This window comes from Anomalospiza imberbis, chromosome 11 (genome assembly GCF_031753505.1).
Source record: "Anomalospiza imberbis isolate Cuckoo-Finch-1a 21T00152 chromosome 11, ASM3175350v1, whole genome shotgun sequence".
Classification (NCBI taxonomy): Eukaryota; Metazoa; Chordata; class Aves; order Passeriformes; family Viduidae; genus Anomalospiza; species Anomalospiza imberbis.
This window is the reverse complement of record NC_089691.1, coordinates 19,264,111-19,289,219: the sequence shown is the minus strand read 5'-3', so window position 1 is coordinate 19,289,219 and position 25,109 is coordinate 19,264,111. Positions and strand designations below refer to the sequence as shown.

Below are 25,109 nucleotides of genomic sequence, written 5' to 3'. Positions count from 1 at the left end.
GGATACAGCTATTAGTATTTTCAGTGGCTGGGTTATTTTTTGGTGTGGTTTTTTTTTTTTTTTTTAATAGAGTTGGCCTAACCTCTCTTAACAAACAGTAGAAGAACACGTGATGGCCTGATCCCATTTACATGATGCTCCCTCAATGTACCTTGATGAAGCCAAACTTGACCCTTTAATTTCAGCCACTTTTATGTGTGAAGAAGAAACACAAAGAGCAGTTTTGACCCAAATCTTGTTGGTTTTTTAAATGGATGTGCAGGATTTTCTCTCTGTGTGTGTTCCATTGCTGAAGTCAGTCTCCCTCTAGTGGTTTATTTCCAGAGGGGGCCTTTGCTTTGCTGGCTTGGACAGGTACCAAATGCTCTGGCGTGATGCAGGAAGTGGAATGACCCTGCATAGGTCAGCGAGCTCGTATAAAAAGACTATGTCATGTAATTTTTATCTGTTAGAATGTACTTATTTTTTACAATATCCATAGTAGTGGGGGGTTTCCATCCCAGATTCACTCTGCAGTCCAGGCTAACATGATTTGTGCAGTGTGTAGGATGTGACTCTTGCACATTGTTTCCTTCAGCTGTACACTGGGGAGCCTGTAAAAAAAAAGATCAGTATTTAAACTCATGTTCCACATCAAAGGCAGTGCCAGATGTGGTGCCAATAACATTATGACACAGAATAGCATTGAGGATGGTGCTATTTTGGAATCCTCATGTTTGGGGAAGCAATATCTGAGTGAAACACTGCAGATATTTTACTGGAAAATCAGGAAAAGCAAGATGTTTGGAGTTTGTTTCCAACATGTAACTTTGAGACCTGTCAGGTTTCTTGCATTTATGCTCCTGACCTCACCTTTGATGGGCATCTCTTTAGCACCTCAGAGAGCCCCAGTGCTTTCCAAGTGTGGGGAACAGGGAAGGACGAAAGCAGAAGCCAGTATCCAAAGCTAAGGAAGAAATTCCCTGCTGCATGGATTGGATGCTGGGTTAAGCCAGTTCACCTCCCCAAAGATGGCTAGGTAAAGAAATAAAGATGTAATCTAGAGCACGGTGAAGTCAACCTATGCCCTTATTTAACTGTAAAGGGTTTTGGATGAGGCTCAGCCTTCCTTCACAAGTGGTGGTAACCAGAGAGAGCTGTGATTCTGGAATGCATCAAGGATCCTGGAAAGACTGATGTCTTTCCAACTTGTACGCTACCTTGAGGTAGGTACTGCCTTCTTCATTCTTATATCTAGCAGAACTCCATCCTGTGATTTGCATTTAATGTACCAAAAGAGCTATTGGACCCATTTTTTCCTTTATTAACTGTAATTAGAAAGCCTGGAGAAATCTAGGATCACCTGCCCCAGCAGTTAGGAACCTCCTGTTCCATTTTCACAGGAGGTCATGAGATGCCATCTCCTTCCCATGAAGCATTTTACAGAATGTTCAGTTATGTAACAACTTTAAGGGTAAGGTTTTACTTTTGTTTACCTTTTTGTTAATGCTCAGCTTCTGTTGGGCAATCAGGAATCTTGGGCCCCTGGGAGATGTTAAACTACCTTCCTTTGGATGCTACTCCATAAAGTCTGCACAGTGATTTTGCAGCCAATTCTGTATTTCATTTTTGTTTTCACTCCTCAGGATAAAGTTTCTACCCAGTGTCCTGGACAAAGCTGACTTGATTTTAGTTCATAACTTGAGCAAGAACTATTCCATTTAATTTTGGATATATTAAAAAAAAATGCATTTACTCCTAGGATGTGGACAAAGATCCTGTACTTTTTAACAGCTTCACAGCTAAAAAAGCAGAGGTACAAATTTAGTATGCACATGTCCTTTCTGAGATTTGCTCTGCCATCAGTCACCAAGAGTAAGTCAATAGGATTCCTGTGTTTACAAGGACACTTATGAGATGCCCACCACCACATGAACTGGCTTTACTTTTATATAATTTTATAGATTTTTAGATTTGCAAAGTGCATCTGAAGGAACTTTTTTAGTAAGAGAGGAAAGGATCTGGTTGAACTGCACTTCTTTTTGGACTAGTAAATGGTTATGTCAGTTATAGAAGCTGAGGAAAGGTTGCTCTGCTTGTTTGACTTGGGCAGGTTCATGTATTTGAAGGAAGACTTCTCTGGGAGCTTGCAGGGACCAGCTGCTTGAGGAGCCTCCTCTGTGGAACAGGTACCGTGTGGAAAACCTTCTATCCCAGGCAGGACTGGCCACGAGCCTGTCAGAAAACCAGGGGCAGTGAGCCAGGTTGTTTTTAAGAAAACAAAGTTATGCAATATCATTTAGTTCTGACATGTTCCCGATATGCAGCAAATGAAGAACTCACTAAATACAGTATATCTCTGGCCATATCATTTGAATAAAACTTGTTTCCATGACAACCTCTGCTTAACAGCTTGGCTGATATGAAATCATTCCTAGATGAGGGAGCTTTTGCCAAAAGCATTGGGATTCAACACTTTAATATTGTGTTTTAGGGTTTAAAAAACATTTATTTAAGCATCTGGAAGCAAATATCAACTAAAATCCCTTCATCCGCACCTCTGCTTTGGCTTTCAGATGATCAGTTTATCTTCCTGGGAACCTCTCAGGAGCAGTTCCTGTGTTACTTAATATGCTTCTGAAGTCCCAGGCAGTGTTTCAAGAGCAAGTGATCGTGACACCAGCATTTGGTAGAGAAATTACATTTCATGGCTGTTGGCTCAGGCTGTGAGGCAGCAGCAGCAGCAGCTGGGCACAGCAGCCAAGGCTTGTGCTCCAGCCATCCTTCAAGTCCAGGAAGGTTTATGTTCCAACCAGCTCTGTCCCAGAGCGAAAAAGAGGATCTTCAGCTGGAGAGAGGTCTAGCTAAGGTTGCACACCATTCATTTTTTTTGCCAGCAGCACTGAACAAACCCAGGTGATCTCTTAGATGATTTTTGAGGTGCGGTACCTGTCGCCTCAGCCAGCTGTGGAACACTTCCAGGGTGGAAATGCACTGTGACTGCTCATATGGTCCTTGTTCCCTTCCTCCCTTCCAGGTGCTACACTATTAGAATATAGCTAAAATAAGCCTAATGCTTGCCTAATATTTCTTATGTATGCAGGCACTGCAGTTGCCACAGTGATGGTGCACAACTGTCAGCAGGGGAAAGGAAGGTTCTGATGGTTTTAAGAGGCATTCTGCCCCCTCAAAGCACCATTGTATTGTAGCAGGGTGATTTTCTGCCCCAGCTGGGAGCAGGGACTACAGCAAAATCTACTGGAACAGGCAAATAATGTTTCAAGCATGTGTAATGTACCCATTGCTGTCAAGATTTTGGGATGAGCAAGGATTATAAAGGTAGGAATTTAAATCTTAAATAAAACCACAGAAAGAGGTATGAAGTATTTATTGTTTCTTCTGGCTATAATGTGCCTTCTTCAGCTCTAATTTGCCCCCATGGGACAGCTTGGGCCTTTGTGTGGCAAAAAGGTACCTGAAACTGGGTGCAGACAAGCAGTGCTAGGAGCACATAATAGGGGGCAGAGCAGTATTCCCCACTCCAGTTTGCTGAGGTTTTTTTTCTCCCCAGTTTTTACCTGGGAAAATTTCAGCTGTTAGCCATTGGAAATGAGCTGAGCTAATCAACCAGCTGACTCGTGCTCTCTGCCCCACAGTCCTGCTTTGTAAGGCCTTAGCAGAAAATGAGCAGCTTACCTGGAGAGCCCTGCAAGGGAAAGGAAGATGTGGCTGGAGGTGTGAGGAATGGAGCCACAAGTCCCTTCTGTGGTGGTGAGCTTTAAGCAACTCATCTCTGCACCATAACACAGTTTGCTTCTGGTAAAGCTGCTTGAGAAAGTACAAGAGCACAGGAGGCATCACCAGGGTTTCCTTGAAAAGAAACCTTCCAAATATGTAGCAAACACTGATAAAATACATTTTTAATTCAAGTCCTATAAATACCTCTCTGAAAGCGGTAATAACTTCCTGGGATTTTTAATCTCTGAAATGATTTCATTCAAGTTGTGCTGGCAGCATGAGGTAGCTGAGCAGAATCAGGATGCTGTGCTCGTGATCATTTTTCCTTCTGAGATTCATCTCAGGAGACTTTTTTTCCTCTATGTCACGACTTCTTAGAAGTCTCTGTAGGCAAAGGATGTGTTAATTTGATGCATCCTGTGATTGCCCTTCCTCCACAACCAAATTAATTTACTGTTAGTTGAGATTCCCACAGCGTTCCTTGTGCCACTGTGAAACCTGGTATTTACCAACATAAATAAGGAATAAATGGAGGCTTTACATATCTCATTTAGGAATAATGATACAGGCTGTGCCTCCTGGCTCTCACTCTGTGTCTCAGAGGTGTGGGGGGTTTATTTCTATAGTGTTCCTTGCAGCCCAGGTTGTTTATAACAGAATGATTTGTTTTTCAGCATCAGCTGTAATGTTTTAACTGATGAGCAGCTCCCTCTTAATGGAATCTGGAGGTTTTCACTGCAGCGTGGGGTTCCATCAGAGGCAGGTGCTGGATTCAAAGTTAGTTTTTGTAATACAGTCTGGTGGGGTTGGCTGTATTTCCAGAGTGATGCTGCTGCATATCCAAAATTTATACTGTGTTGGCAACCTCAGCAGAGGACACCAAAAATGTGTTAGGCGTGGAGAGTGACACTGGCAGTCACAGAGGCAAGATGTGGCCCTTTTGGGTCATAAGAAATGAGCACTCTCCTGTTCTCTTCCTGTCTTCTCCAGCTCTTCTAAGAAAATCTATGCCTAGGTACAGCCATTTATTGTAGGGCTTTTTTCAGGATTAACATTTTTGGTGGGCTCATCATTAAAACAGAGAAAAAACACTCAGAGTGTTGGGCATACCAATGAATTTTTAGATTCCAAGCTCTCCCAAATGGTCATTAGCTTGCCTTCTATTTATAGAGGAATAAATTAAATTGCAAGAGATGGTGCAACTGGTTTTGCAGATCTTATTTAATTTGGACTGGCAGTTTGCATTTTCCATCTGTACAACATAATCATTAACTTTTTGTGTTTCTTCATTGTCACTGTGCAGACTGCTTTTTATGGGTAAACTCTGCCCTTTCATACTGTTAGATTTTTATTTCTTTAAAGGAGTGTGTCTTTATTGATTTTTCTTTTAGGATGAAGTATATATAAAATTATTCATCCTGCTAAATGTGCCTGCAAAGAAATCTACGTGATTCATGGTTTTTGATCCTGTTATCATTTATGTGGGTGTTTAACTTTACTACTGTGCAAAGTCCCAATGGGGAGAATCTTAATTTAAAAAGTACTATTCTAAAAATAATGCGAGGGGTTTTGCACATGTCCATGTTCAATTGTGAGGAACATCTCCCTGTAAAACCAATGGGCTGTAGAGAAGATGGGAAAGCAGAGAAATTATTATCATCCAAGAATGGAAAGGTTCATTGTTGCACTGTCTCCATCCATGGTCAGTTGGCACAGTAGCCATCCCTTCATTGTGTGAATGCAGAAAATGGTTTGTCTTAAAACTTGGGTTTTTAGAAAGATTTAGTGTTTTGGTCAGCATTGCCAAGCCAAACTGAGCACAAGGGTTATTTTGTACAGTAAGGTAGCCCCAGAGACACGCCGGGGCTGGGGTGTGACCTGTGGATGTGCAGAGAAGGGGCTGCCAGCAGCCTGTGTGAACGTGCAAGGGTTTTGTGTCCTAAAAGTGGGAGCTCTAGAGAGATTTAGTGTTTTGGTCAGCATTGCCAAGCCAAGCTGAGTACGAAGGTTATTTTGTTAAAAAGGAAGCCCCAGAGACTTGTCAGGTCTGCGGTGTGACCTGTGTATGGGCAGAGAAGGGGCTGCCAGCAGCCTGTGTGAACGTGCAAGGGTTTTGTGTCCTAAAAGTGGGAGCTCTAGAGAGATTTAGTGTTTTGGTCAGCATTGCCAAGCCAAGCTGAGTACGAAGGTTATTTTGTTGAAAAGGAAGCCCCAGAGACTTGTCAGGTCTGCGGTGTGACCTGTGTATGGGCAGAGAAGGGGCTGCCAGCAGCCTGTGTGAACGTGCAAGGGTTTTGTGTCCTAAAAGTGGGAGCTCTAGAGAGATTTAGTGTTTTGGTCAGCATTGCCAAGCCAAGCTGAGTACGAAGGTTATTTTGTTGAAAAGGAAGCCCCAGAGACTTGTCAGGTCTGCGGTGTGACCTGTGTATGGGCAGAGAAGGGGCTGCCAGCAGCGCCGCCGTGCAGGGTGGAGGCACCGGGTACCCCGTGTGCCCCTCGTGGCCGTGGGGTGTTGTAAAGGTCTCAGGAAGAAGATCAACGATTCCCTTCATCTGTGCCCCGCAGGAGAGGCAGTAACGGGATGGAGCGAGCGCCTGTGCCCCTTTGTGGAGCCACCCATGCTCTCCAATGGTCCCTTGGCCACGTCCATCTCTGTCATCACCCTGCCCTTTTGCTGTCTGTCCTTCCCATCGCACCTTGTCCCCGTCTCTGTGTCCCTCCCCGTCTCTCGTCCAAGCCCGAGTCCCGCTGCCCCCCTCCTCGCAGCGTCCCTTGTCCCCTCCCCGCGCCCCGTCCCGCCCCCCGCCCGCCCGGGGAGATGGCGCTCGGCCCCCCCGAGCGGGACGCGCCGGGGCTGCCGCTGCACTCGCCATGGACCTTCTGGCTGGACAAGTGAGTGGAGCTGGGGGGCGGCGGGAGCTGGGGAAACCCCCCAAATCCGTCTAGGAAGAGATGCGCACCTCTGGGATTATCGGTTCGCTCGTCCGAAGATTGGATGCGGGAAGTTAATGCTGGGCTGCGAATGGGAAACGTGCTGGCGCGACGGATTGTCCCGGTGCCTGTCCCCATCGAGGGGGTCGGGAGCCGTTCCGCGTGGTGAAACTGGTTTGGAAACGCTTTCTGTTCTGTAGTTCAGCGGACACACATTGGTCCAGGCACCGTCGGTGCAGGTTTGAGCTCTAAATTTAGAGATGACGCTCGCCAGCCCCGGGAATAGAAGAGTAAGGGTCGTGCTGTGCTGCTGTGGTTTGTGCCCTGCTGCCCCAGATGGACCCGGTCCCACCCACCGTGACATGCCGAATCTTACAACTCTTTATTATCAGGTTTGTCTCCCGCAGGTGACCAGTTCGTAAAATCCGAATAGATACGTTTTGAAGGATTAGCTACATTTATTAATTACCTGTAGGTTCTTATTATACCTCGTTTGCTTGAAGTTTGAGCAGCTAATGCCGTGGAAAGAGGCTTCCAAGGGAGCTCATCCCTGTGGTGCACACAGCGAGGCACAGGGAAGAAGTGCCAAAGTCAAAACTGAAAGTTTCTTACCAGCATTTGATGTTGTTTTCCTAGCATGTATTTTCTAGCATCTCGTTATTTAATCTACAGCTTCCTTTTCTCATTTTTTGGCGTATTTCTCCTCTCGCCGTGCTCCAGAAGGCAAGTTTATCAGCTTTTCTGCCACTGAATATACTGCCCCATGCTGTTGGTAAAATTCTCCTCTTTAGTTGTTTTTCTGGCAACTTTCCAACTTGTGACAGAGAAATAAGAAGGAACTGTTGAAAACAGGTCCAGTAAATCAAATCTAATAAATAAATCCACCAATTATCTCTGATTATTCCTTTTGCAGTCGTGACACAGTTAGGGTCAGGTTCGGGATCTAAGTTGAATTTCTGCATTTTTGTTTTTAAAAAGCATCATTTGAACTGGTGTTTAATCAAATCACCAACCAGGTCTGTTTGTTTACATAAGCCATGTGGAGATAAGCAGGTCTATTTTTTATAATCAGGGTCAGCAGTTAAAATCCATTTTGAGTTCCTGAGTCCTTTCTTTTTTTTTTTTCTTAAGTCTTACTTCCATAATGCTTTAGACTCTTAAAATTAATTTATTCAACAGATTTTTATTTCACTTTTCAGATTGCATGTAAATGCACTTAATTAGTACTGTTGTTTCTTAACTTAAAAATCCAAGAGTGTATATATAAAAAAAAAAAAAGTGGGACCATAAATACACAAAATTGTGTTTTGTTTACCAGTGACAGGGATAGAATAATGACATGAAACAAGAATGACAGCAAACAAGACACTTTTTAGACACTCAAAAATCATTTAACGCATTAAAAAGCACACAAGAAATGGAACTGTGATCTTAATTTACTGTCTGTGGAAGTTCACATCTCTCTGCAGAGCCCCACAGAAGAGGCTGGGACATTTATTGGTACATCCACAGAGATTTGATGGAGTCTTGGGCTTGTATCAGTAGGACTTTCTGCAGAATATAACTGTGGGCACTTTTTAAACTGACTTCAGTAGTACCTAGTGTGGAGCAGTGCTGTTTCCTCAGGAACTGGTATTGATTTTTGACTGCTGCTACATTTCACCCTGTACTTGCAGAAAAAAGCAGGAAGAAGTGATGCTTAAGGATAAATAGATGTTGAGATGGATACATAGTTATCTCTTTCTATTAAATTACTGTGAGAGAGATCCGTGACATACAATTTTAAGATCTCTAAAACATATCTTTTCATTAAGTCATGCTGTTAAAATAAATATCCATCAGCTAAGTGGTACTTTCTGTAGCAACGAGTGATGTGCTACTCTTGGGGTTCATGGCCTTGCTTTTATCATAGCAGCACTGGATCCATCCCCTGCTTTAGAAGTAAATGCTTTTGTTTTATCGACATCAGCACTTGTTTCTGTGAATGCCTTGGCACAGGCTGAACATCTGGAGGCTGGCATCCTGTGGCCAGGTCCTGGTTCGTTGCCATCATCCCACACATGTCACAGGGCATCTGCCTTTCCCGTTAGTGCTAAGCCTTTCTTGGTATCCGTGTCTGAAATAGCAACCATCTGATAGTGCTCTCTGCGATCTTACCCCGTAAATGCCTTAGGAAAATGAGCATGATAAAAGCTTTTGGGGAATATTATTCACCAGTTTGACAAAAAGGATCCTATCTGTGATCTTGAAATGCTTGCAGGTCAGCAGTTCCAAAAAAGGTGCAGAGAAGCTGGCAGGTGTTCTACTCTTAAGACATATTAGATTTCCTTTTTAAAATATTCCAAGGTCAAGTGCTAGAAGTTTGGAAAACATGAGTTTAGACTTGCTGTTTATTTTGTCCATTCTCTAGATTTCCAAGTTCACACCCACATGTCTCATTGGTAGGATTCTTGCCTGCAGTGATGTTAGGGAATTTCAGCAAGGCTTGCGGGGGCTTTTGGTGCCACCTTGGGAAGCTGATTCATGCTGGTAGCTCTTTACACTCGTGCTTATCTCAGGAAGACTCTGGTTCTGCTTGTAGTGGCTTCTGGCTCTGAAAGGAAAAGTTGCCTTCTTAGGTTTTCTACATTGTAGAGTCTTTCAGTTATTTTTCAGAATGAAGTGTCAATATGAATCACTGAATATAACAAATAAAATACGACCATTACCAATCTGGTTACTACATTGTGTAGCACATTCAATACCAGAATTGCACAAAAGGAAAAGTCAAGTAACATGATCATCAAAGACTGGGCTGTCCTGGATAACAAGCCACCTTATGCACTTGAAACCATCCCTTAATGGGATTTGGGGCTGTGGATCTGGGTGTAATATTTGTGTAAATACAAAGCTGTGAAGATGGTTATACTTTTTGATGTACATGTGGACATGATGCAAATATCCTACTTAATAAACTTTGGAAATCCCAGCTGTCACTTAGCCTGGGTATCATATAGAGTGGTTTAACCCCAGATAAAATCCAAGCACCACACAGATGCTCCCTCACTCCCCCACCAGCGGGATGGAGGAGAGAATTGGAAGGGTAAAAGATGGAAAAGTCGTGGGCTGAGATAATGACAGTTTAATAGAGAAAGCAAAAGCAGCACATGCAGGCAAAGCAAAACAAGGAATTAATTCACTGCTTCTCATGGGCAGGCAGGTGTTCAGCCACCTCCAGGAGAGCAGGGCTCCATCCCATGTGACTTGGGAAAACAAACACCATCACTCCAAACATCCCTCCTTCCTCCTCCTTCCCCCATTTTATATACTGAGCACAATGTCAGAGGGTCTGGAATATCCCTTGGCTCAGCTGGGGTCAGCTGTCCTGGCTGTGTCTCCTCCCAGTTTCCCATCATTTTGCAGGATCATGGCCTGCTTGCCCTGTTTTCTCGCCTGACTTTGAACAATGCCCTTTAGATAATCTTAATTCTCTTGCAAGAATAGTTTAACTCTTCCTTATCTTTTTGAGAGGAAGTATGTGCCTATAAGCATTGTCAAATAAGCAGTGTTATTTGTCTACTTCAGGAAAGACAAAATATTCTTACATAAGATATTGTCCTTATTTGCTGATTTTTCTCTCTGTATGTTGTAGATGAATTCTATATAAAGTTGAGTAGATACATTTTGATAACTGAACAATTTTAATAATGTGTTAATCTTCCTAACTGAACACATCAGATGTTTGAAACTAAACTTAATAATTTCCCTTCTTCCCAATAGCAAAATTTATTTATCTAGGATCATCCATTTCATCTATTACAGCTTATGAGTAGGTGGCTTACAATAAAAAATGATGGTTAATATTATAAGAATGTTCAATCCAGTAAGTGCATTTTGACAGGCTTTGATGGCTTGAAATCAGTCTTTGTATTCAGAATGGATTACCAGATTTATTTAGTTGCCACAGCATGTTTTTGGCTTTATGCTTTGTAAGTAAATATTTTGCTTATTTATACCAAAAGCAGTTGTGGCTAAGCACTTACAGGGGTATTTTCAAAACTGCTTGGCAGCTTTTAAAGCTTCCACTAAAGCTGTGACGAGATTCCCACTGGGAAACAAAGGCCAGTGTGAGCACATATGAAACAACTTCTATACTTAATTCTTTGCAGAAAAACAGAAAAGCTACAGTTCAGCATCAGAAATTAACATAAATGCAACCACCTGGAGGTTTATTCATGGATAAAACAATGGAATTTATCTTTGTATCCTTTGTTCTTTATTCGTGCTGGAATAAAGAAGGAGTAGCAAAGAAAGCTGGCATTAGGATTCATTTTGTGGAGATTATTCCTCTTTCCACGTTCCTGTGTGATTCACCACGAGATGCTGTACAGTGGGTCTGGCCTGATTAGGCAACCCAATTAGTCTTGATACTGCATTAAATTTTCCCCTATAAAGGTTCTGAAGATGCAGCGGCATCACAGGGCCACTGAAACAGGCAGACCAGGAGAACCACAGAAATATTTTATGTGCAGACTCTCCATGGGAAACCCAGATGCATAATTGTAGGTGAAGTGGTGACAGAACTATTTCCACCCCCAGAGGATCTGTCAGTGCCAGGCTGGTGCCGTGATCCAGCTCCTTCCTGTTCCTGTGCTCGTGGGGATTGGCAGGGCCTGCTGAGTTCCTGGAAATGAGTTGTTCACCATGGCAATAACTGACAGGTCAGTAGGGCATATTGGATTAATTGTAATGTTGATGGCAGTATCATCTGAATGAGAAGAATCCTGTAATGGCTTCATTTCGAGGGTCAATATTTGTAGGGTCTTGTTCTGTAGTACCACATGTACGGAGGTTTTTAGTAAAGTACACAACCATCTCACTACTCCTACCTTAAAGTGCAAGTTTTTGCTGGAGAATTACAGAAATAGGAATTTCTACAGATTCTTTCACTTGAAAATCATCTGTCATTTCTGCTAACTTAATTTAAACTTAACTTAAAGTGTGTACTCAACTAAAAAGAAAATAAATCACAATTTCATGGGTTTCAAGGCACAAAACTGAGTGGTAATCTGTGTGGATCTGCTGAGTTTCTGGGTGAAACAGAAACACTACAGCTCAGATTTGTCAACAGTCTGGAATTTTGCAGGAAAATCAAGGCTTTTTTCTTCTGTCTCTCTGATTAAAATACTGTCCCTGCCTTATACTCATGCATTAAACCAGATTTCTGCAGGTGTAAATTCTGGAGCAAACGATCCTGAACTTTCAAATTGATGCATCATAATTTTCTCAATTACGGGATTATGGTAGGATTTTGGTTTTGCTTGATTGTTTGTTTTTCAGATAAAAACATTTGGGTGTTCATTCTCATATCCATAAGTGACTTACAGTTTCCAGAGCTGAATGAAAGGCCGAAATAACACTGTTATCTGGTGGGTCTGGAGCACTTACCAGGCAGGTTACTAAGAATAAATGGTCACTCACCATAACTTTTAAAACAGGTAATTTTCTGGTTGGTTAGTTCTTTCTGCCAGCTGATCACAGTTTCTCTGGAAAACATTATTTGCAACTATCAAAATGAACCATTTTTATAACCTTGGAGTGGTATATTCTGTCTACCTGTCTTAGCAGCTCTTTTAAATGGCATTAAATTTGCTAAATGGCCACATTGATGATCTAGGTAACCTTTGAAGGCTGTGGCTAGAGAATCGTTTTAATCTTTTATTTGAGTAGACCTTAATTTTGAAGCAATTCAGTGGCAGCATCAGCACAGGGCTATCAAGTGATAATATCTGTTGTACAGCATATGTAATGCCAGATGCCTTGGTGACTGCTAAGCCACCAGTGGCAGAAACAGTCCAGAAGAGAAGTAATTTCTTGGGCAGTGCGGTGAGACAAAAAGAGGCAAAATTTATCTCAGGTTTTGCCTGTTTCTGTTCCATTCTACTTGGAACAAAGCATTAGTAGGGAGGTGCTAGTATGGTTAGCAAGAAAAGAACGAGGGGTAGTTGGTTGTGAATCCACTGCTCTCTATTGACAAATAGTTAAACCACTTGATAAGTTTTAAAGTCTGTTTGAACTTACTACCGTTATGTGTGGTTTCAAAAGCAATCTAACTTTCTCTGTTTCTGTAAAATGCTATGAATTTCTCTTTTTGCTCTTTAATGCTGAGTGTAAAGTGTACATAAAAAATGCCAAAACACACAAGCGACAAGACCCCAGACCTCCAAACTTTACTATGATAATTCCTTTTATCACGTTGATGACAGATTTTTTTTGTTGCTGGTTCTAAGTTATCGGTTTTTTTATGGGAGCTCTCACAGTTCACGAGCCACTGGACTTCAAGCTGTGCCATGGCGATTTCTTGTTGATTTGTTTGTTTCCTGCCAGTTCCACCATGGAAATGTGCTCTTAGTTTGGGTAATTAACAGGCAAGTAGTAAAGCAGATGTTAATTTGCCTGCTTTATACTGAAAAACTTGGGAGGTATTTTTCTGCTGGTTTTGTATGTATTTTTAAAGCAGCTTATTTTAATAGGAGCCTTGAAAAAACCTTAGAGCTATTATTAGACTTTTGAAGATGTGTTGCTCTTTCAGTAGTTTTGCATATTAAATTTCTTCCTTTGCATGAATATCTAGGGTTTGCCCAGAGCTTCAATTATATCTGTAACAACTGAGAGAAACTTCAGTGTTTCCCTGGACATATTTCATGCTGATCAGATGTAGCAGGGAGGGATGCTGAGATCTAGTTTGCTTTTATCCTTTCTTCAGCTGGTACCCGAGCAACAGCTGCGTTTTCTTCTGTTTCCTTACACCCCCTCTCTTGCTTCTGTTTCCAGATTTAGTAATTTTACACATTTTTGTTTCCTTTTCTGAGACACAATGGGAGGTTGCTTTTGTCTTTGATCTTCGTTTTTCTTTAGAAATCCTACTTCAGCTTCTGAAGGGAAAGAAAAATGTTTCTAGTTCTAAGAAATTGAATGTGCCTTAGCAATTTTGACCTCATTCCCCCAAAATTGTGCCTGGGAATTGTAAGGTGGGTGTTAGGATGTTAGTGTAGTGACAGGAACACAGGGATTTCTGGGGGTGTGGATGCACCGTCCCATGTCTCATGCACTGAAGAGTCGTGGAAAAGATTATAAATAGAACCATTTAGGTTGGAAAAGACCTTTCAGATGATGGGATGCAGCTGATGCTGCGTGTGCCCAAAGAAACACAGAATATCCTGAGTTGGAAGGGACCCATGAGGATCACTGAGTCCAACTCCTGGCCCTGCACAGGACCATCCCCAAGGGGCACACCCTGTGCGTGAGAACATTGTCCAAGCGCTCCTGGAGCTCTGGCAGCCATGGGACTGTGACCATTCCCTGGAGAGCCTGTTCAGTGCCCCACCACCCTCTGGAGGAAGAACCTTTTTCTGCTATTCAGCCTAAACCGCCCCTGGCACAGCTCCAGCCATTGCCCTGGGTCCTGGCAGTGGTCACCACAGGGATCAGTGCCTGCCCCTCTGCTTCTCCTCCTGACGAACTTGTGGACTGCAACAAAATCTCCCTTCAGTGTCCTCCAGGCCCAACAGACCAAGTGACCTCAACCACTCCTCCTGTGGCTTCCCCTGAAGGCCCTTGAGGGCGGGAAGCAGCTCCAGGTGGGAGCTGGCGATGGTCAGTGTGAGGGCGAGCTACAGAAGCTGAACCACCCCTGGTGTGCCAGGGTGTCTGGCAGCGAGCCCATCCCAAGGATGTCTTGGCTTACAGGGCGTGCTGGTGGTAAATGTGGCTTGAAGGCACCAGTCTCGGCAGTGGAAGTCATGGCGGTACCCTGGGTGCGTTGGGTGCCACAGCCTGACCTGTGGGACTTGTGCTTCTCCTCAGCCCGTGTGCGTGTCCCACCCTCCAGGGGCAGCGAGGAGCTCGTGGCGGGCGCGACCGCTGGTGAGGGCGGTGCGGGGCTGAGGGAAGGTGCGGCCGTGCCCGCGCCGTGCCCGTGCCGTGCCCGCCTGCCCGCCGTGCCCGCGCCCCACCGTGCCCGCCTGCCCGCCGTGCCCGCGCCCCACCGTGCCCGCCTGCCCGCCGTGCCCGCGCCGTGCCCGCGCCGTGCCCGCGCCGTGCCCGCGCCGTGCCCGCCTGCCCGCCGTGCCCGCGCCCCGCCATGCCCACCGTGCCCGCCGTGCCCGTGCCCGCGCCCGCGCCGTGCCCGCGCCGTGCCCGCCGTGCCGTGCCCGCCGTGCCGTGCCGTGCCCGCCGTGCCGTGCCCGCCGTGCCGTGCCGTGCCCGCCGTGCCGTGCCCGCCGTGCCCGCGCCCCGCCGTGCCCGTGCCCGTGCCCGTGCCCGCGCCCCGCCGTGCCCGCGCCCCGCCGTGCCGTGCCCACGCCGTGCCCGTGCCGTGCCCGCGCCCCGCCGTGCCCGCGCCCCGCCGTGCCCGCGCCCCGCCGTGCCCGTGCCCGCGCCGTGCCCGCCTGCCCGCCGGCTGTGCGCCTGCGCCACCCAGCGGCCGGCGCTGAGGGCCCCGCAGCACAAGGTGTGCGGGTGAGCTGCTTTTCAAAGTGTGGAGCGCCGGCAGCGCCTTAAAATGCTAAAATCGGCGGCTGGGGTGTATTAAATGCATTGGAGAATAATTCCGGGGTACGATCATGCGGTTCCCTTCTGGTAGCCTGTGAATAGCAGGGCTTTGATGGTGTGTGGTAGCTCTGAGGGCAGCACTGTACTCCTTGGCTGAAACTCCTGATACTTCTGTTTAGTTTTACGAATTATCTGGCAAATATTAATTTATTTGCGAGTATAAAAGAACTTTAACTCCTATCTTGAAATGATTCGTGGTAATTTGGGATTGGACTTCCCCTTTGACATGTGAACGTTTCAACTTCACGCTCATGCAATTCACATTCCATCTCCCTTCTCCCCCTCCTTGATAAAATAAATATTTTAATTAATCAGTGCTTTGTCTTCAAGGTCACTTCCTGGTACAACAGCAGCTGAATGTGCATTAAATTTGAAGAAGATATATACAGTACAAACAGTGCAGGTAAGGCGCCTGGCTCTGCTTCAGGAGCTGCCACACGTTATTAATGTAACGTCACACCTCAAGTTTCATTTTTCCTCCTAGGATGAGTCACACCTGTGGCTTTGCTTACCTGAGGTGTGAAACGTGAGCGTTACTGGTGTTGTGTGTTTGTATTACTGAGTCAATGTTTGAATTTCATTTGTCTTTCTGGATGGGGAAAGGAGGAGGCATATTGGATTGGTCGCGTGGATTCTTAACCCTTCCTGAGTTTCCACTAGTACATTGAATATTTGATGCACTTTAAATATCTTTCCAGCCTTTCTCCCTTTTTAAATACAGAAATTAATTGCACAAAGGCTAAAAATTTCAGCATGTGTGGGTTTTTTTTTTTTTTTTTTTTTGGTGGAGTTTCTCTCCTTGAGAATGTATGTAAAAACAGATTCTGGCAAACTGAATTAAAGGACTCCTAAACTGTGTAATACTTGCAGCAGTGAGAAATTCTGCATGTCTTTGTTATCTGCCATTGCCTAGCAGTGGGTATCTTGTGCAAGTAAAATTGTATTTCTGTTAGCATGAAGTGTGTGGCAAAGTGGTATTTGTCTCACCTTAGTGCTAAACTGACTATTTCACTAAATCTCTGAAATTTTAGGGTAATGCCAGACCCTTCTCTTTGAGAAGCACACCTGTAGCAATCTGCTGAAGTTTTAAATAAGGCTTTCTCATGAGGGTCTGCAGAACTTCATACATTGCATGAGATTTCCAAACACGAAACCTTCCAAACCACGTCCCTAGTTCAGGACAAAAAGAGCTCTCAAATGTTTACACAGCCAGTGTGCCTCTGCTCCTTCTTCTGCAAGTTGCTTTAGGGTTTGGGCACACAACCACTTAAGAGTAAGATCAGAGTCGAAATGGGTATTTCATACCAAGTTTTTATATTTTAGTAGTCTTCAATTTCTTCTTGTGGCTGGGTAGAGGTAATGGCTGTTAGGCAGAGTTGCCAAGGGCCACAAAATTTTATCACATAATGTTGCAATCCTTGTTTCTAAAGTTGTACTAGTGATTAAGTATTAGATATTACTTAATGTATTAGATAATACTTACATATTATATCTAGATAATACTTAATGAGTTGCACTAATTAATATTGCATCACCACGTGTTGATGCACCGTAAGTCTCTAAAAATCCTTTCTATTCCCCACTGTTGGATAAAGAGAGAAGAGACTAGAATATTTTCAATCATCCCTGCTTTTGGGTGCCTTTTTATCCACTCTTAAACCTCCCTGACAGCTTCTGCTTTTACCAGCAGAAACATTGGGAAGTAATCCAATGGTTCCTGATAACTTGAATCTTTGACTTTCTGCCCCACTCCTTTATTAACATGTGCATCTCAGTTTTTTTGCATCTGGTTGAAACCTTCCACTCAGACAAACTAGTTGGTTGCTGGTTAGACATTTAGTTCACCAGCATTATTGTTTGCGGTGTTTTTGGAACTCAGCATAATCATAATGACACTTAGGCTAGTCGTAAGTGAAGCAAGGTGGACATCTAAAAAAAATAAAAGTAGAAATGATTCTGTAAGAAGTTCCTTTCAGAGCATTTTATTATAACATAGAAGGTGCCCGTTCTCCAGGAGAAGGATGTGTGTAATTGGTTCAGAGGAAATTAGCAAGGAAATAAATCTGCATTAAACACTCTCTTGTGTTAATGCAACTAATGTTTTTCCTTTTCAAGGATTTCTGGAGTGTCTACAACAACATTCCTCCTGTGACAAACTTGCCTCTGAGATGTAGCTACCATTTAATGAGGGGAGAAAGGCGCCCGCTTTGGTACGTGTGCTGTCACCAGACATTTCTGGGAATAGGCAGTGGAATAACTTGAAGGAGTGAAAGGTGTGGGACAGGAGGGTCTTGTTTCCTTTGGCTCCAAACACCTGAACTCAAGAGACCAGTGAAAGAAATACCCCGAGGTTCTTGTTCAGTTTAAAAGCGACTTGTACCAAAGAGTCTTTATTAAAAACACAGACTGTAATTTCATTGTCCACCTCTGGATGTAAATGTACAAAAATAGATTATGAAATAGAAGCTGAGAAATTAGAATATGACTCTGAATTTCAGTTTAGGAAAACACTGAATAAGTTACTTCTATTTGAAATTGTTTTAGCTTGCACATTATTTTCTTTCCACTGAAGCTGGTGAAATAATGATGCAAACAACTGATGGTCCTTCACTCCTTTTTCACGTGTGCAAAAGTGCAGGTGAAGTCCATGATTCAAATGCCTGTACATGTCCATGCACCTTGGATCAACAGTAATTTAAGACTTTGTGAGGTGATTCATTGCAGCAAATTCCTACTTGATTGTAGGATGGTAATGGAATAAAGTATAAATAATTGACGTTTTCCTTTCAGAAATCAAACTTTGCATCCCTTCTTCCTGCTGCAGTTTTGTTACATCTCAGAGAACCTCAGCATTTTCTGAAGAGTTTTGATCTTTTTGGCATCATTTACGTAGATTGTGATTGCATTAGTGTTCTTTAACATAATCATAGTTGTCTAACTTTGTGGTGACTTACTACAGAAGATTTCTGTCCTAATCTACTGGAAATGTAAATTTTCTAAAGTGAAATGCATCTGAAAGTCTGTGTTACTTTTCTGAAAATACTGTCACTCATCAGGATAGTTCAAGTGGGTATGAAAAAACATTGATATCTGTATAAATCAACTGGGCCATCGTGTCCAGGCCTTCCTATCTTTGTAAGGATGAGTGAGAGCATTTAGGGGTTTGATTTTTTGAGATTTTAAAAAATATTTTCAGTTTTCATTTGTTAAGCTACTACTAGAGGTGTGCAATGGAAAGATCATTTCTGAAAATTAAACACTTTTTTAAGCCTATCAAAGTAATTTTGCATTTTAGGAAAGGGATTGCAAGAGATTGATCTCATAATCAGTAATTTGCTAACTTTTTAATAATTACTGCCAAGAAGCTTTTCGCAGATTGCCATTACAGTATACTGGCCAATTTCAGCATTTTATATTTTTTTCTTTTGGAAAGAAAGAGAAATCCTGAAGTAAGATTTGAGGATGCAGATTTTTGAAGAAGTCCTCCCAAAGTTTCCCCCTCTTTTCCCCAGCATCTCTCAGGATTGGTGGGAGACCACTGATCCCGAGGAATCTCTATAGGTATCACACTGGATATAGCTATTCCAAAGATGAATTTTTAGGTCATTCCTTTAATTTGGCCTTTACAGACTTTTAGCAGGAAACTAGAAGCCCTAATTTAAAGTCTTAGAAAAAGAATTGTGACAGAATAAACTTGAGAAGCACGCAGATTAGTGCACTATGCCTTTGTCATTATAAGGCAGCTTAATGGTTATATCCACCCTGACCCATGGCAGCTCCAGTCTTTTTTTAATAAGGACAATTAATTTCTAGCTGTCACAAAACTGAAATGAAGTGTGCTCGTGTTCTTTTATTAAACGGAATAAACGGAAGAGTAAAAATCTGCTTCTGTGAAAATATGCCAGAGGTTTTCCAAAATTAAAGGTTACCATAGTAAAATGTAAAATTGTTTTGTGGCTTGTTCCCATACAGTGTGCAGCCACTTCAAAGATGGTCTGTAGTCAGGGAAAATATAAGTGTTTTCCAACACACAAAACTTAGGAAAAGGATTAGGTGTTGAGAGATACACTTCATATGAACAATGAAAGAATTATCTCTGATGTCAGAAGTCAGAGTCATGCTGCCTGGAGTTAGTAATTGCATTTCAGATGGGATTTTTCTGGGAAAATTAAACCACAAACATAGAGTTATCTAGATGTGGATTTGAATGCGTATTTTCACGGGTCTATTTCCCATAACAGGGAAGAAGGAAGCAATGCCAAAGGAGGTATATGGAAAATGAAGGTCCCTAAAGAAAGTACGGTATGTTACATTGACTCTTTACTCAGACCTTGTTTAGTAAGGGAGTTTCTTTAAACTCTGTTTGATAAAGCTGTTGTAAGGGTTTTTACTTCTTACATCACCCAACACAACAACTAAATACTACTTTACCTTCCATAACCTTTTAAAGTCAAAGAGCAGAAGTTTATTTTCCAGTAATTACATATCTCTTGCTTTAGATAACATTTGGCAATGAATTATAAAATAAATGAAAGCTACAGTGTTTCAATTTGGAAACATGGTAATTTATAATCACCTTTGTTCTTGAGACTGTTTGCTTATGGGCAAAGAAAAATAGACCTTTTCCTGATAATCTATGCTAAATTATATATATTTTTTCATTTAAAAGTGTGAAAGATGAAGTCTATTCAGGCATATCCTTGAGCTCGAATGAAATGACTGTGTTTCTCTTTGCCTCTCTAATCAAATGCATGTGAGTAACTTCTGTGAACTGCCACAGAAAGGAGATTTGACCTCTTCACACATGGTGTTTATGTGTGTAAGTGTGCTCTGGATCAGACCTTTAAACAGAAAAAGTGAAGTGTCAGAAAAATGTGACAGCCTTGCAGAAGGCATGAAATGCTGAAAGATGGTACTCAGAATTTCAGCTGAAAGTTAATTGATTTTTGCCTGTGGGCTTTTTCCTTGTATGTGAGTTGCAGCTTTCCTCCCCCGCAGTCCCAAGTGGTCACAAAGGACTGAAATTGAAATTGTCTTTTTCCTCCTATAATCCAAGGTATGAAGATTGTCAGAAGTGACAAGTGGTTTGGAGAGCCTGAATTACTGGGCAGTGAATTTAGGGACCCCAGAGGCCTTGTTTTTCAGAGGCTGAATGACAGCCCCTTTTTGACATGAAGATACTTTTGATCTCTCAAACTATGCACCACATGGCCTCAGTCACTTCTGAAAGGTTTGCTTGAAGGTGAACTTCAGCCAGTATTCAGTGCCTTGTAAATAGCATTTTCTGTTTCTTTTTTTTTTTTTTTTGCTTCATTCTTCATCAAACGTGGGCACAGCATCTCCTTGGCTAAGATGAAACTTCTTGTACAGACCCAACAATTAATTACATAACACAGCATGCACTCACAATAAATACTCCTTTTTTTCTAGACAACCTCAGAAAGAGAAGACACTCAAAACTGAGCTAGCAAATCTAACTTTCAAGTTAAAAAATAATAAGGGAATGTAATATTTTTCTGCCTCCTTAGGCTGCAGTTTGGAAAGAGCTACTGCTAGCAACTATTGGAGAGCAGTTTACAGATTGTTGTGCAGCAGGTAATGATTGAGACATTTCTCCATCATTCTTTTCACCATATTTGCTTCTCTTCTAAGCATGAATGTCTGATAAAAGTGGCTGTTACAGTGACAGTGAATATCCTGTTAGGAATTGTCTTTCACTGGCTATCATTCCATGAAAACGAATGGCATTTCTCAGGATTACAGAACAGTTCAGAAATAACCTTTTAAATGGTCTCTCACACCCTTTATATACTGCTAGGGTTGTCTTGGGGTCACTTAAGCAAATATATGATATTCTGCTGTCCACAGAGGTGGTTCTTGCCCTTGGCCTTGTGCTTCTGATACCACCTTTGTGTATTGTTAGGGACCCTTTCCTTGGGATGCACAGAACAGCTGTGCCATGGAGCTCACAGCGGGAGCAGCCACTGCTCCCAGCTGTGGGATGGCCATTGAGCTCTCCACAAAGCTGCATCCTGAGGACTTCACACCAGAAAGGGCTTCTTCAGTGTAGCACTGAGTTACCAGCACTGGCAGCAGCAGCAGCCTGGCTGGGGCTTTTTTAATTCATTAATTTTATTTTCTTTTTTTTCTGTTGCTGCCTTGACAAAATGTAAAGGAAAAAGAGAGCAAAGTCTGGAAAAGCTGGTGTCTGATCTCCACCAGGTACTTTTCCTGGGGTTTTAGTTGTTTCACCCTCATCCTCCCATTTCTGCTTGTAGACATCACTGTGGGTAAATTGTCTTTAGTAGTTCATATTGCTGACCTTACTGGAGGGAGTCTTGTGATTCCATTCTAATCAAGTCTAAGAGTGCTAATAGCAAAGATGAATAATCCTATGGCACTTCATAAGAAACGCCATGAGGTAATATTTCCAATAACTTCTTTCTGGTAACTACTTTGTCTGGTTTCAACATTGGTATTTTCCTCACTAGAGATTGCTCCTTTTTTCACATCTTTATTTTTTTTCCAGCTTTTGGGCACTGTTTCATAATACGTAAGTAGCAAATTAGACATGTCTCACTTTGAAAGTATTCCTTGATGGTTCTTTCCCTTCTGTGCAGATGATGAAGTAATAGGGGTTAGTGTCAGTGTTCGTGACCGTGAAGATGTTGTGCAAGTCTGGAACATGAATTCCTCTTCAGCAAGTGAAGCAAAAGTTTTAGAAAAGATTCATAAACTTCTTCCACACACATCTTTTAAAGTGATCTTTTATAAATGTAAGTATTTTGAACTGTTCATTTCTACCTTCATTAGAAAAAACAAGATGGTGATAGGGTATTTCTATGGAAATATCCTGCCTGATTCATCATTAATCACAGGAACGTAGCATCTGACATTGCATTAAAATTATGTCCCTTCAATGTAGAAGTCAGCTATCATTCAAAAGATATTTTAGATTTCATTGTAAAATATGTTTTGTTTTTGTGTTTAATGTGCCGATTCACAAAACACATTAAACAAATCTCTTCATAACTCTCAAGGCTACATACTGTCCAATTTAAGTATTAATTTAGAGGAACAATTTGCAATCAGGATTTTAAGGGATCTCATATTTTAGGCTCCCTATAAATATATTATCAAACAGTTTATTCTGAAAGATCCCTCATTGGGACATTGTGTTCTCCCTTGACTGATTTATACATTTTTATCTTCTCTTTTTTTAATCTTTTCAACTCCTTGACAGAATTTACATGTTCTTCTGTTCCTTTTTTTCCCCTTCTCTCTTCCCTAGCCCACAGAGAGCATCATGCTTTTGAAGGCTGATGTGGAAAGCATTGAATGCATTGTATGCCATGATCATTTGTTGTTATTTGGTGTTTTGAGCTGGTCTGGATAAGGAGGAGGATGGTGGAAGCCCTGCAGAAGTGCTACTTGGGGTTGGCCCTTTTGAGTTTCTGACATTTCACACTGGCCTGTTGCTACTGAAAATGAAAAAACCGTGAACAGTTGCCTTGACCACTAAATACGTGATTCATTGCTTCATGTTGAGTTGGTGTTTTTAGTTCTTAGTTGTCTCTCTAAAAAAATATTTTGGCCACTTGTTTGTTCACCCTGATTATATTTGTTTCCATTTCTTTAAGATAGTTGGCTTTTTCTTCTGTGCTGTACTTAGTGAAAAGCAAACATGCAGAGATGCTATTCTGCTCTTCCAAGATGTGCTGCACATACAGGAATCCTGGCTTGGGGAAATGTGTTTTCAGTTTTCACTTTGAAACATTCCTATCACGTTAAAATTTACTCACTGGTTTTGTCCCAAGAGAGAAAGGAATTGCACTGCATTTATTCTAATGTTCAGTGTAATCTGGTCTTGCACTGACAACAGCACATACTGTAAATGTAAATTGAAAAAGGTACCTTAAATGAGCAATTAAAGAGAACACATTTATATTGGGACTAACCCTGTGTAGGATGATGTTAATGTCTTTTAATTGTATTGATTTCAGAAAAGCCCTTTTTCAGGTTAGAACCAGAAATTTCTCAGTAGGAAGCCCTGAAAACTCAACACCTCTTATTTAAGTGTGATAGAGTATTTATGGTTTTATATTGTATGCTCTCTTATGGTATCTTTCTGTACATCCATGAAAAAGTGTCATGAATAATTTCTAATGAATTGTACAAACTGGATCCATTCCTGACACTTCCTTAAGTACATCAGGCCCATGTCTACACCCACTAGGACAGTGTCAGCATTGCTGCTGACTTTAGTGCAAAGGAAGAGATCCCATTGTCTGTTTCAAGCCCTCAAAACTTCCTAAGTGTCCTTTTTAAAATAAACAAAAAATACAGAAAAGAAATTTATGTCGCAGCTTGAATAGGAATATAAACAGCGTTAACCTTTAAATGTTTGTCTCTATTAACTATTTGAGGTGTTTTAATATACTACCAAAGATTGATATGGTTCCTCTTACAAGAAGGTGCAAGGTAGAGATGAACATACCCTCTGCTGAGCACTCCTTCATCCTTTAGAGGTTTTTGTCTGGTAGCTCTTTAAATTGCACTGATTTCCACATCTTTAGTATATTAAGAGGCAGCCGTAAAAATCAAATAAATTTAAAAATAAGTATCAAACATTTGAGATTTTTTCTTTACAACTTTATCTTGTACTTACAACTTTAACCTGTATTTATGGATTAAAACTGTGTAGTTAATGAGCATTATTAATTAAACACATTTTCTAAAATCCAAGCGTCTTGCATCTGTAATTGCTTTCTGGGATGAAATGTTACTGGTCCTGCTTCTTCAAACCTGTGTATTTTATATTAAAACTTACTCTTTTAAAAGCTGTTTTTTTCTTAGATTAATTTTTTTTCAGTGAAGAAGTGTGAAGTACCAGTGGATACTTGCAGGGATGTACCTGGACAGCCTCCAGGCCTGTGTGTTGGAGAGGAAAAGTGACTTCAGAGAAGTGAGGGCTAGAACACAGTGAGGAGAAAATGTTTTCAACTGCTTGATGAGCAAGATTTTTCACTTGAAATATTTCCCTGTCTTTGGAGGAAATGTAAGTGGAATAGTAATGGAGAATTAATCATGCACCTCTCCCTCTGCTTCCTTTTACTTTTGGAAACAAGCCACAGCCTCTTATTTCTTCCCCAGGTTTGTTTTCAGGGCGGATGTTGATTCCGGTAGAGCTGGAGCTGCTGGCAGAAGGGGCTGATCTGGTGATGTCACTGGAACTTTCCAGTTTAAGGTATTACTTTATTCATCCAACTGCAGGCAAATATTTTTATGTTGTTGCCTTGTATGCCTCTTTAATATTAAAAACCTCTCTGCTTCAGCATTGGGTAAAGGCTTAGAGACATCATTCTAGCTGTAGGGTAGGGCAGCTACAGGCTGACTATCAAGGTCCATATTTCAAATTGTTGTACATTTTTCATTCTTCTAAGTTATTTGTCTATAAAATCAGGGATTCTATTTTTTTCCGTATGCCTTAATTCTGATAGTAGTTGTTAATATTACTTAGAATAAGGGTTGATGGATATCTTCTCAACTAAAATTCAGTCTCTTGTGCCACAATCCAGGATTGGGCTTGATCAAACTGGGCAGTGCAAGTTCACAGGAACATGACAAATTGCATATTGGAATTTTGCAACCATTGATTTTTAAAACTTAGTAGAATTTTTGAACTGTCCTTTCATTTCCACATCTGTAGGGATGCATTTATACCAAATCATGTTAAACAGTTAATTTTTATACTCTTTTAAATATTAATTATTTTCACCTGGAGATTTGCTTTATTGAACTTGATTAAATGAGCCCCCTAGTACTTCAAAAATCTTCTAAATTGTTTAAATGGATATCAGAGAAGTGCC

The 25,109-nt window shown here is 41.8% G+C and overlaps 1 protein-coding gene across 6 annotated transcripts in view; it reads left to right on the top strand.

The window, feature by feature from the left end:
- The window catches only part of EIF4E3 (eukaryotic translation initiation factor 4E family member 3), a 32,659-nt gene extending 8,576 nt beyond the window's left edge, over positions 1–24,083 (top strand). The window contains exons 1-8 of one of the 6 annotated variants that reach the window (XM_068202287.1): positions 6,314–6,609; positions 15,571–15,643; positions 15,725–15,757; positions 17,356–17,450; positions 19,482–19,542; positions 20,769–20,835; positions 21,861–22,016; positions 22,532–24,083. In XM_068202287.1, the coding sequence (XP_068058388.1) occupies positions 6,536–6,609; positions 15,571–15,643; positions 15,725–15,757; positions 17,356–17,450; positions 19,482–19,542; positions 20,769–20,835; positions 21,861–22,016; positions 22,532–22,563 (591 nt within the window). In that variant the 5' untranslated portion in view covers positions 6,314–6,535 and the 3' untranslated portion in view covers positions 22,564–24,083. Of the gene's footprint in view, positions 1–3,682; positions 3,817–6,283; positions 6,610–15,260; positions 15,644–15,724; positions 15,767–17,355; positions 17,451–19,481; positions 19,543–20,768; positions 20,836–21,860; positions 22,017–22,531 lie in introns of those variants that run through there. The other 5 variants (XM_068202290.1, XM_068202292.1, XM_068202288.1 and 2 more) reach the window with 5 other exon arrangements.
- The last annotated feature ends 1,026 nt before the right edge of the window (positions 24,084–25,109 follow it).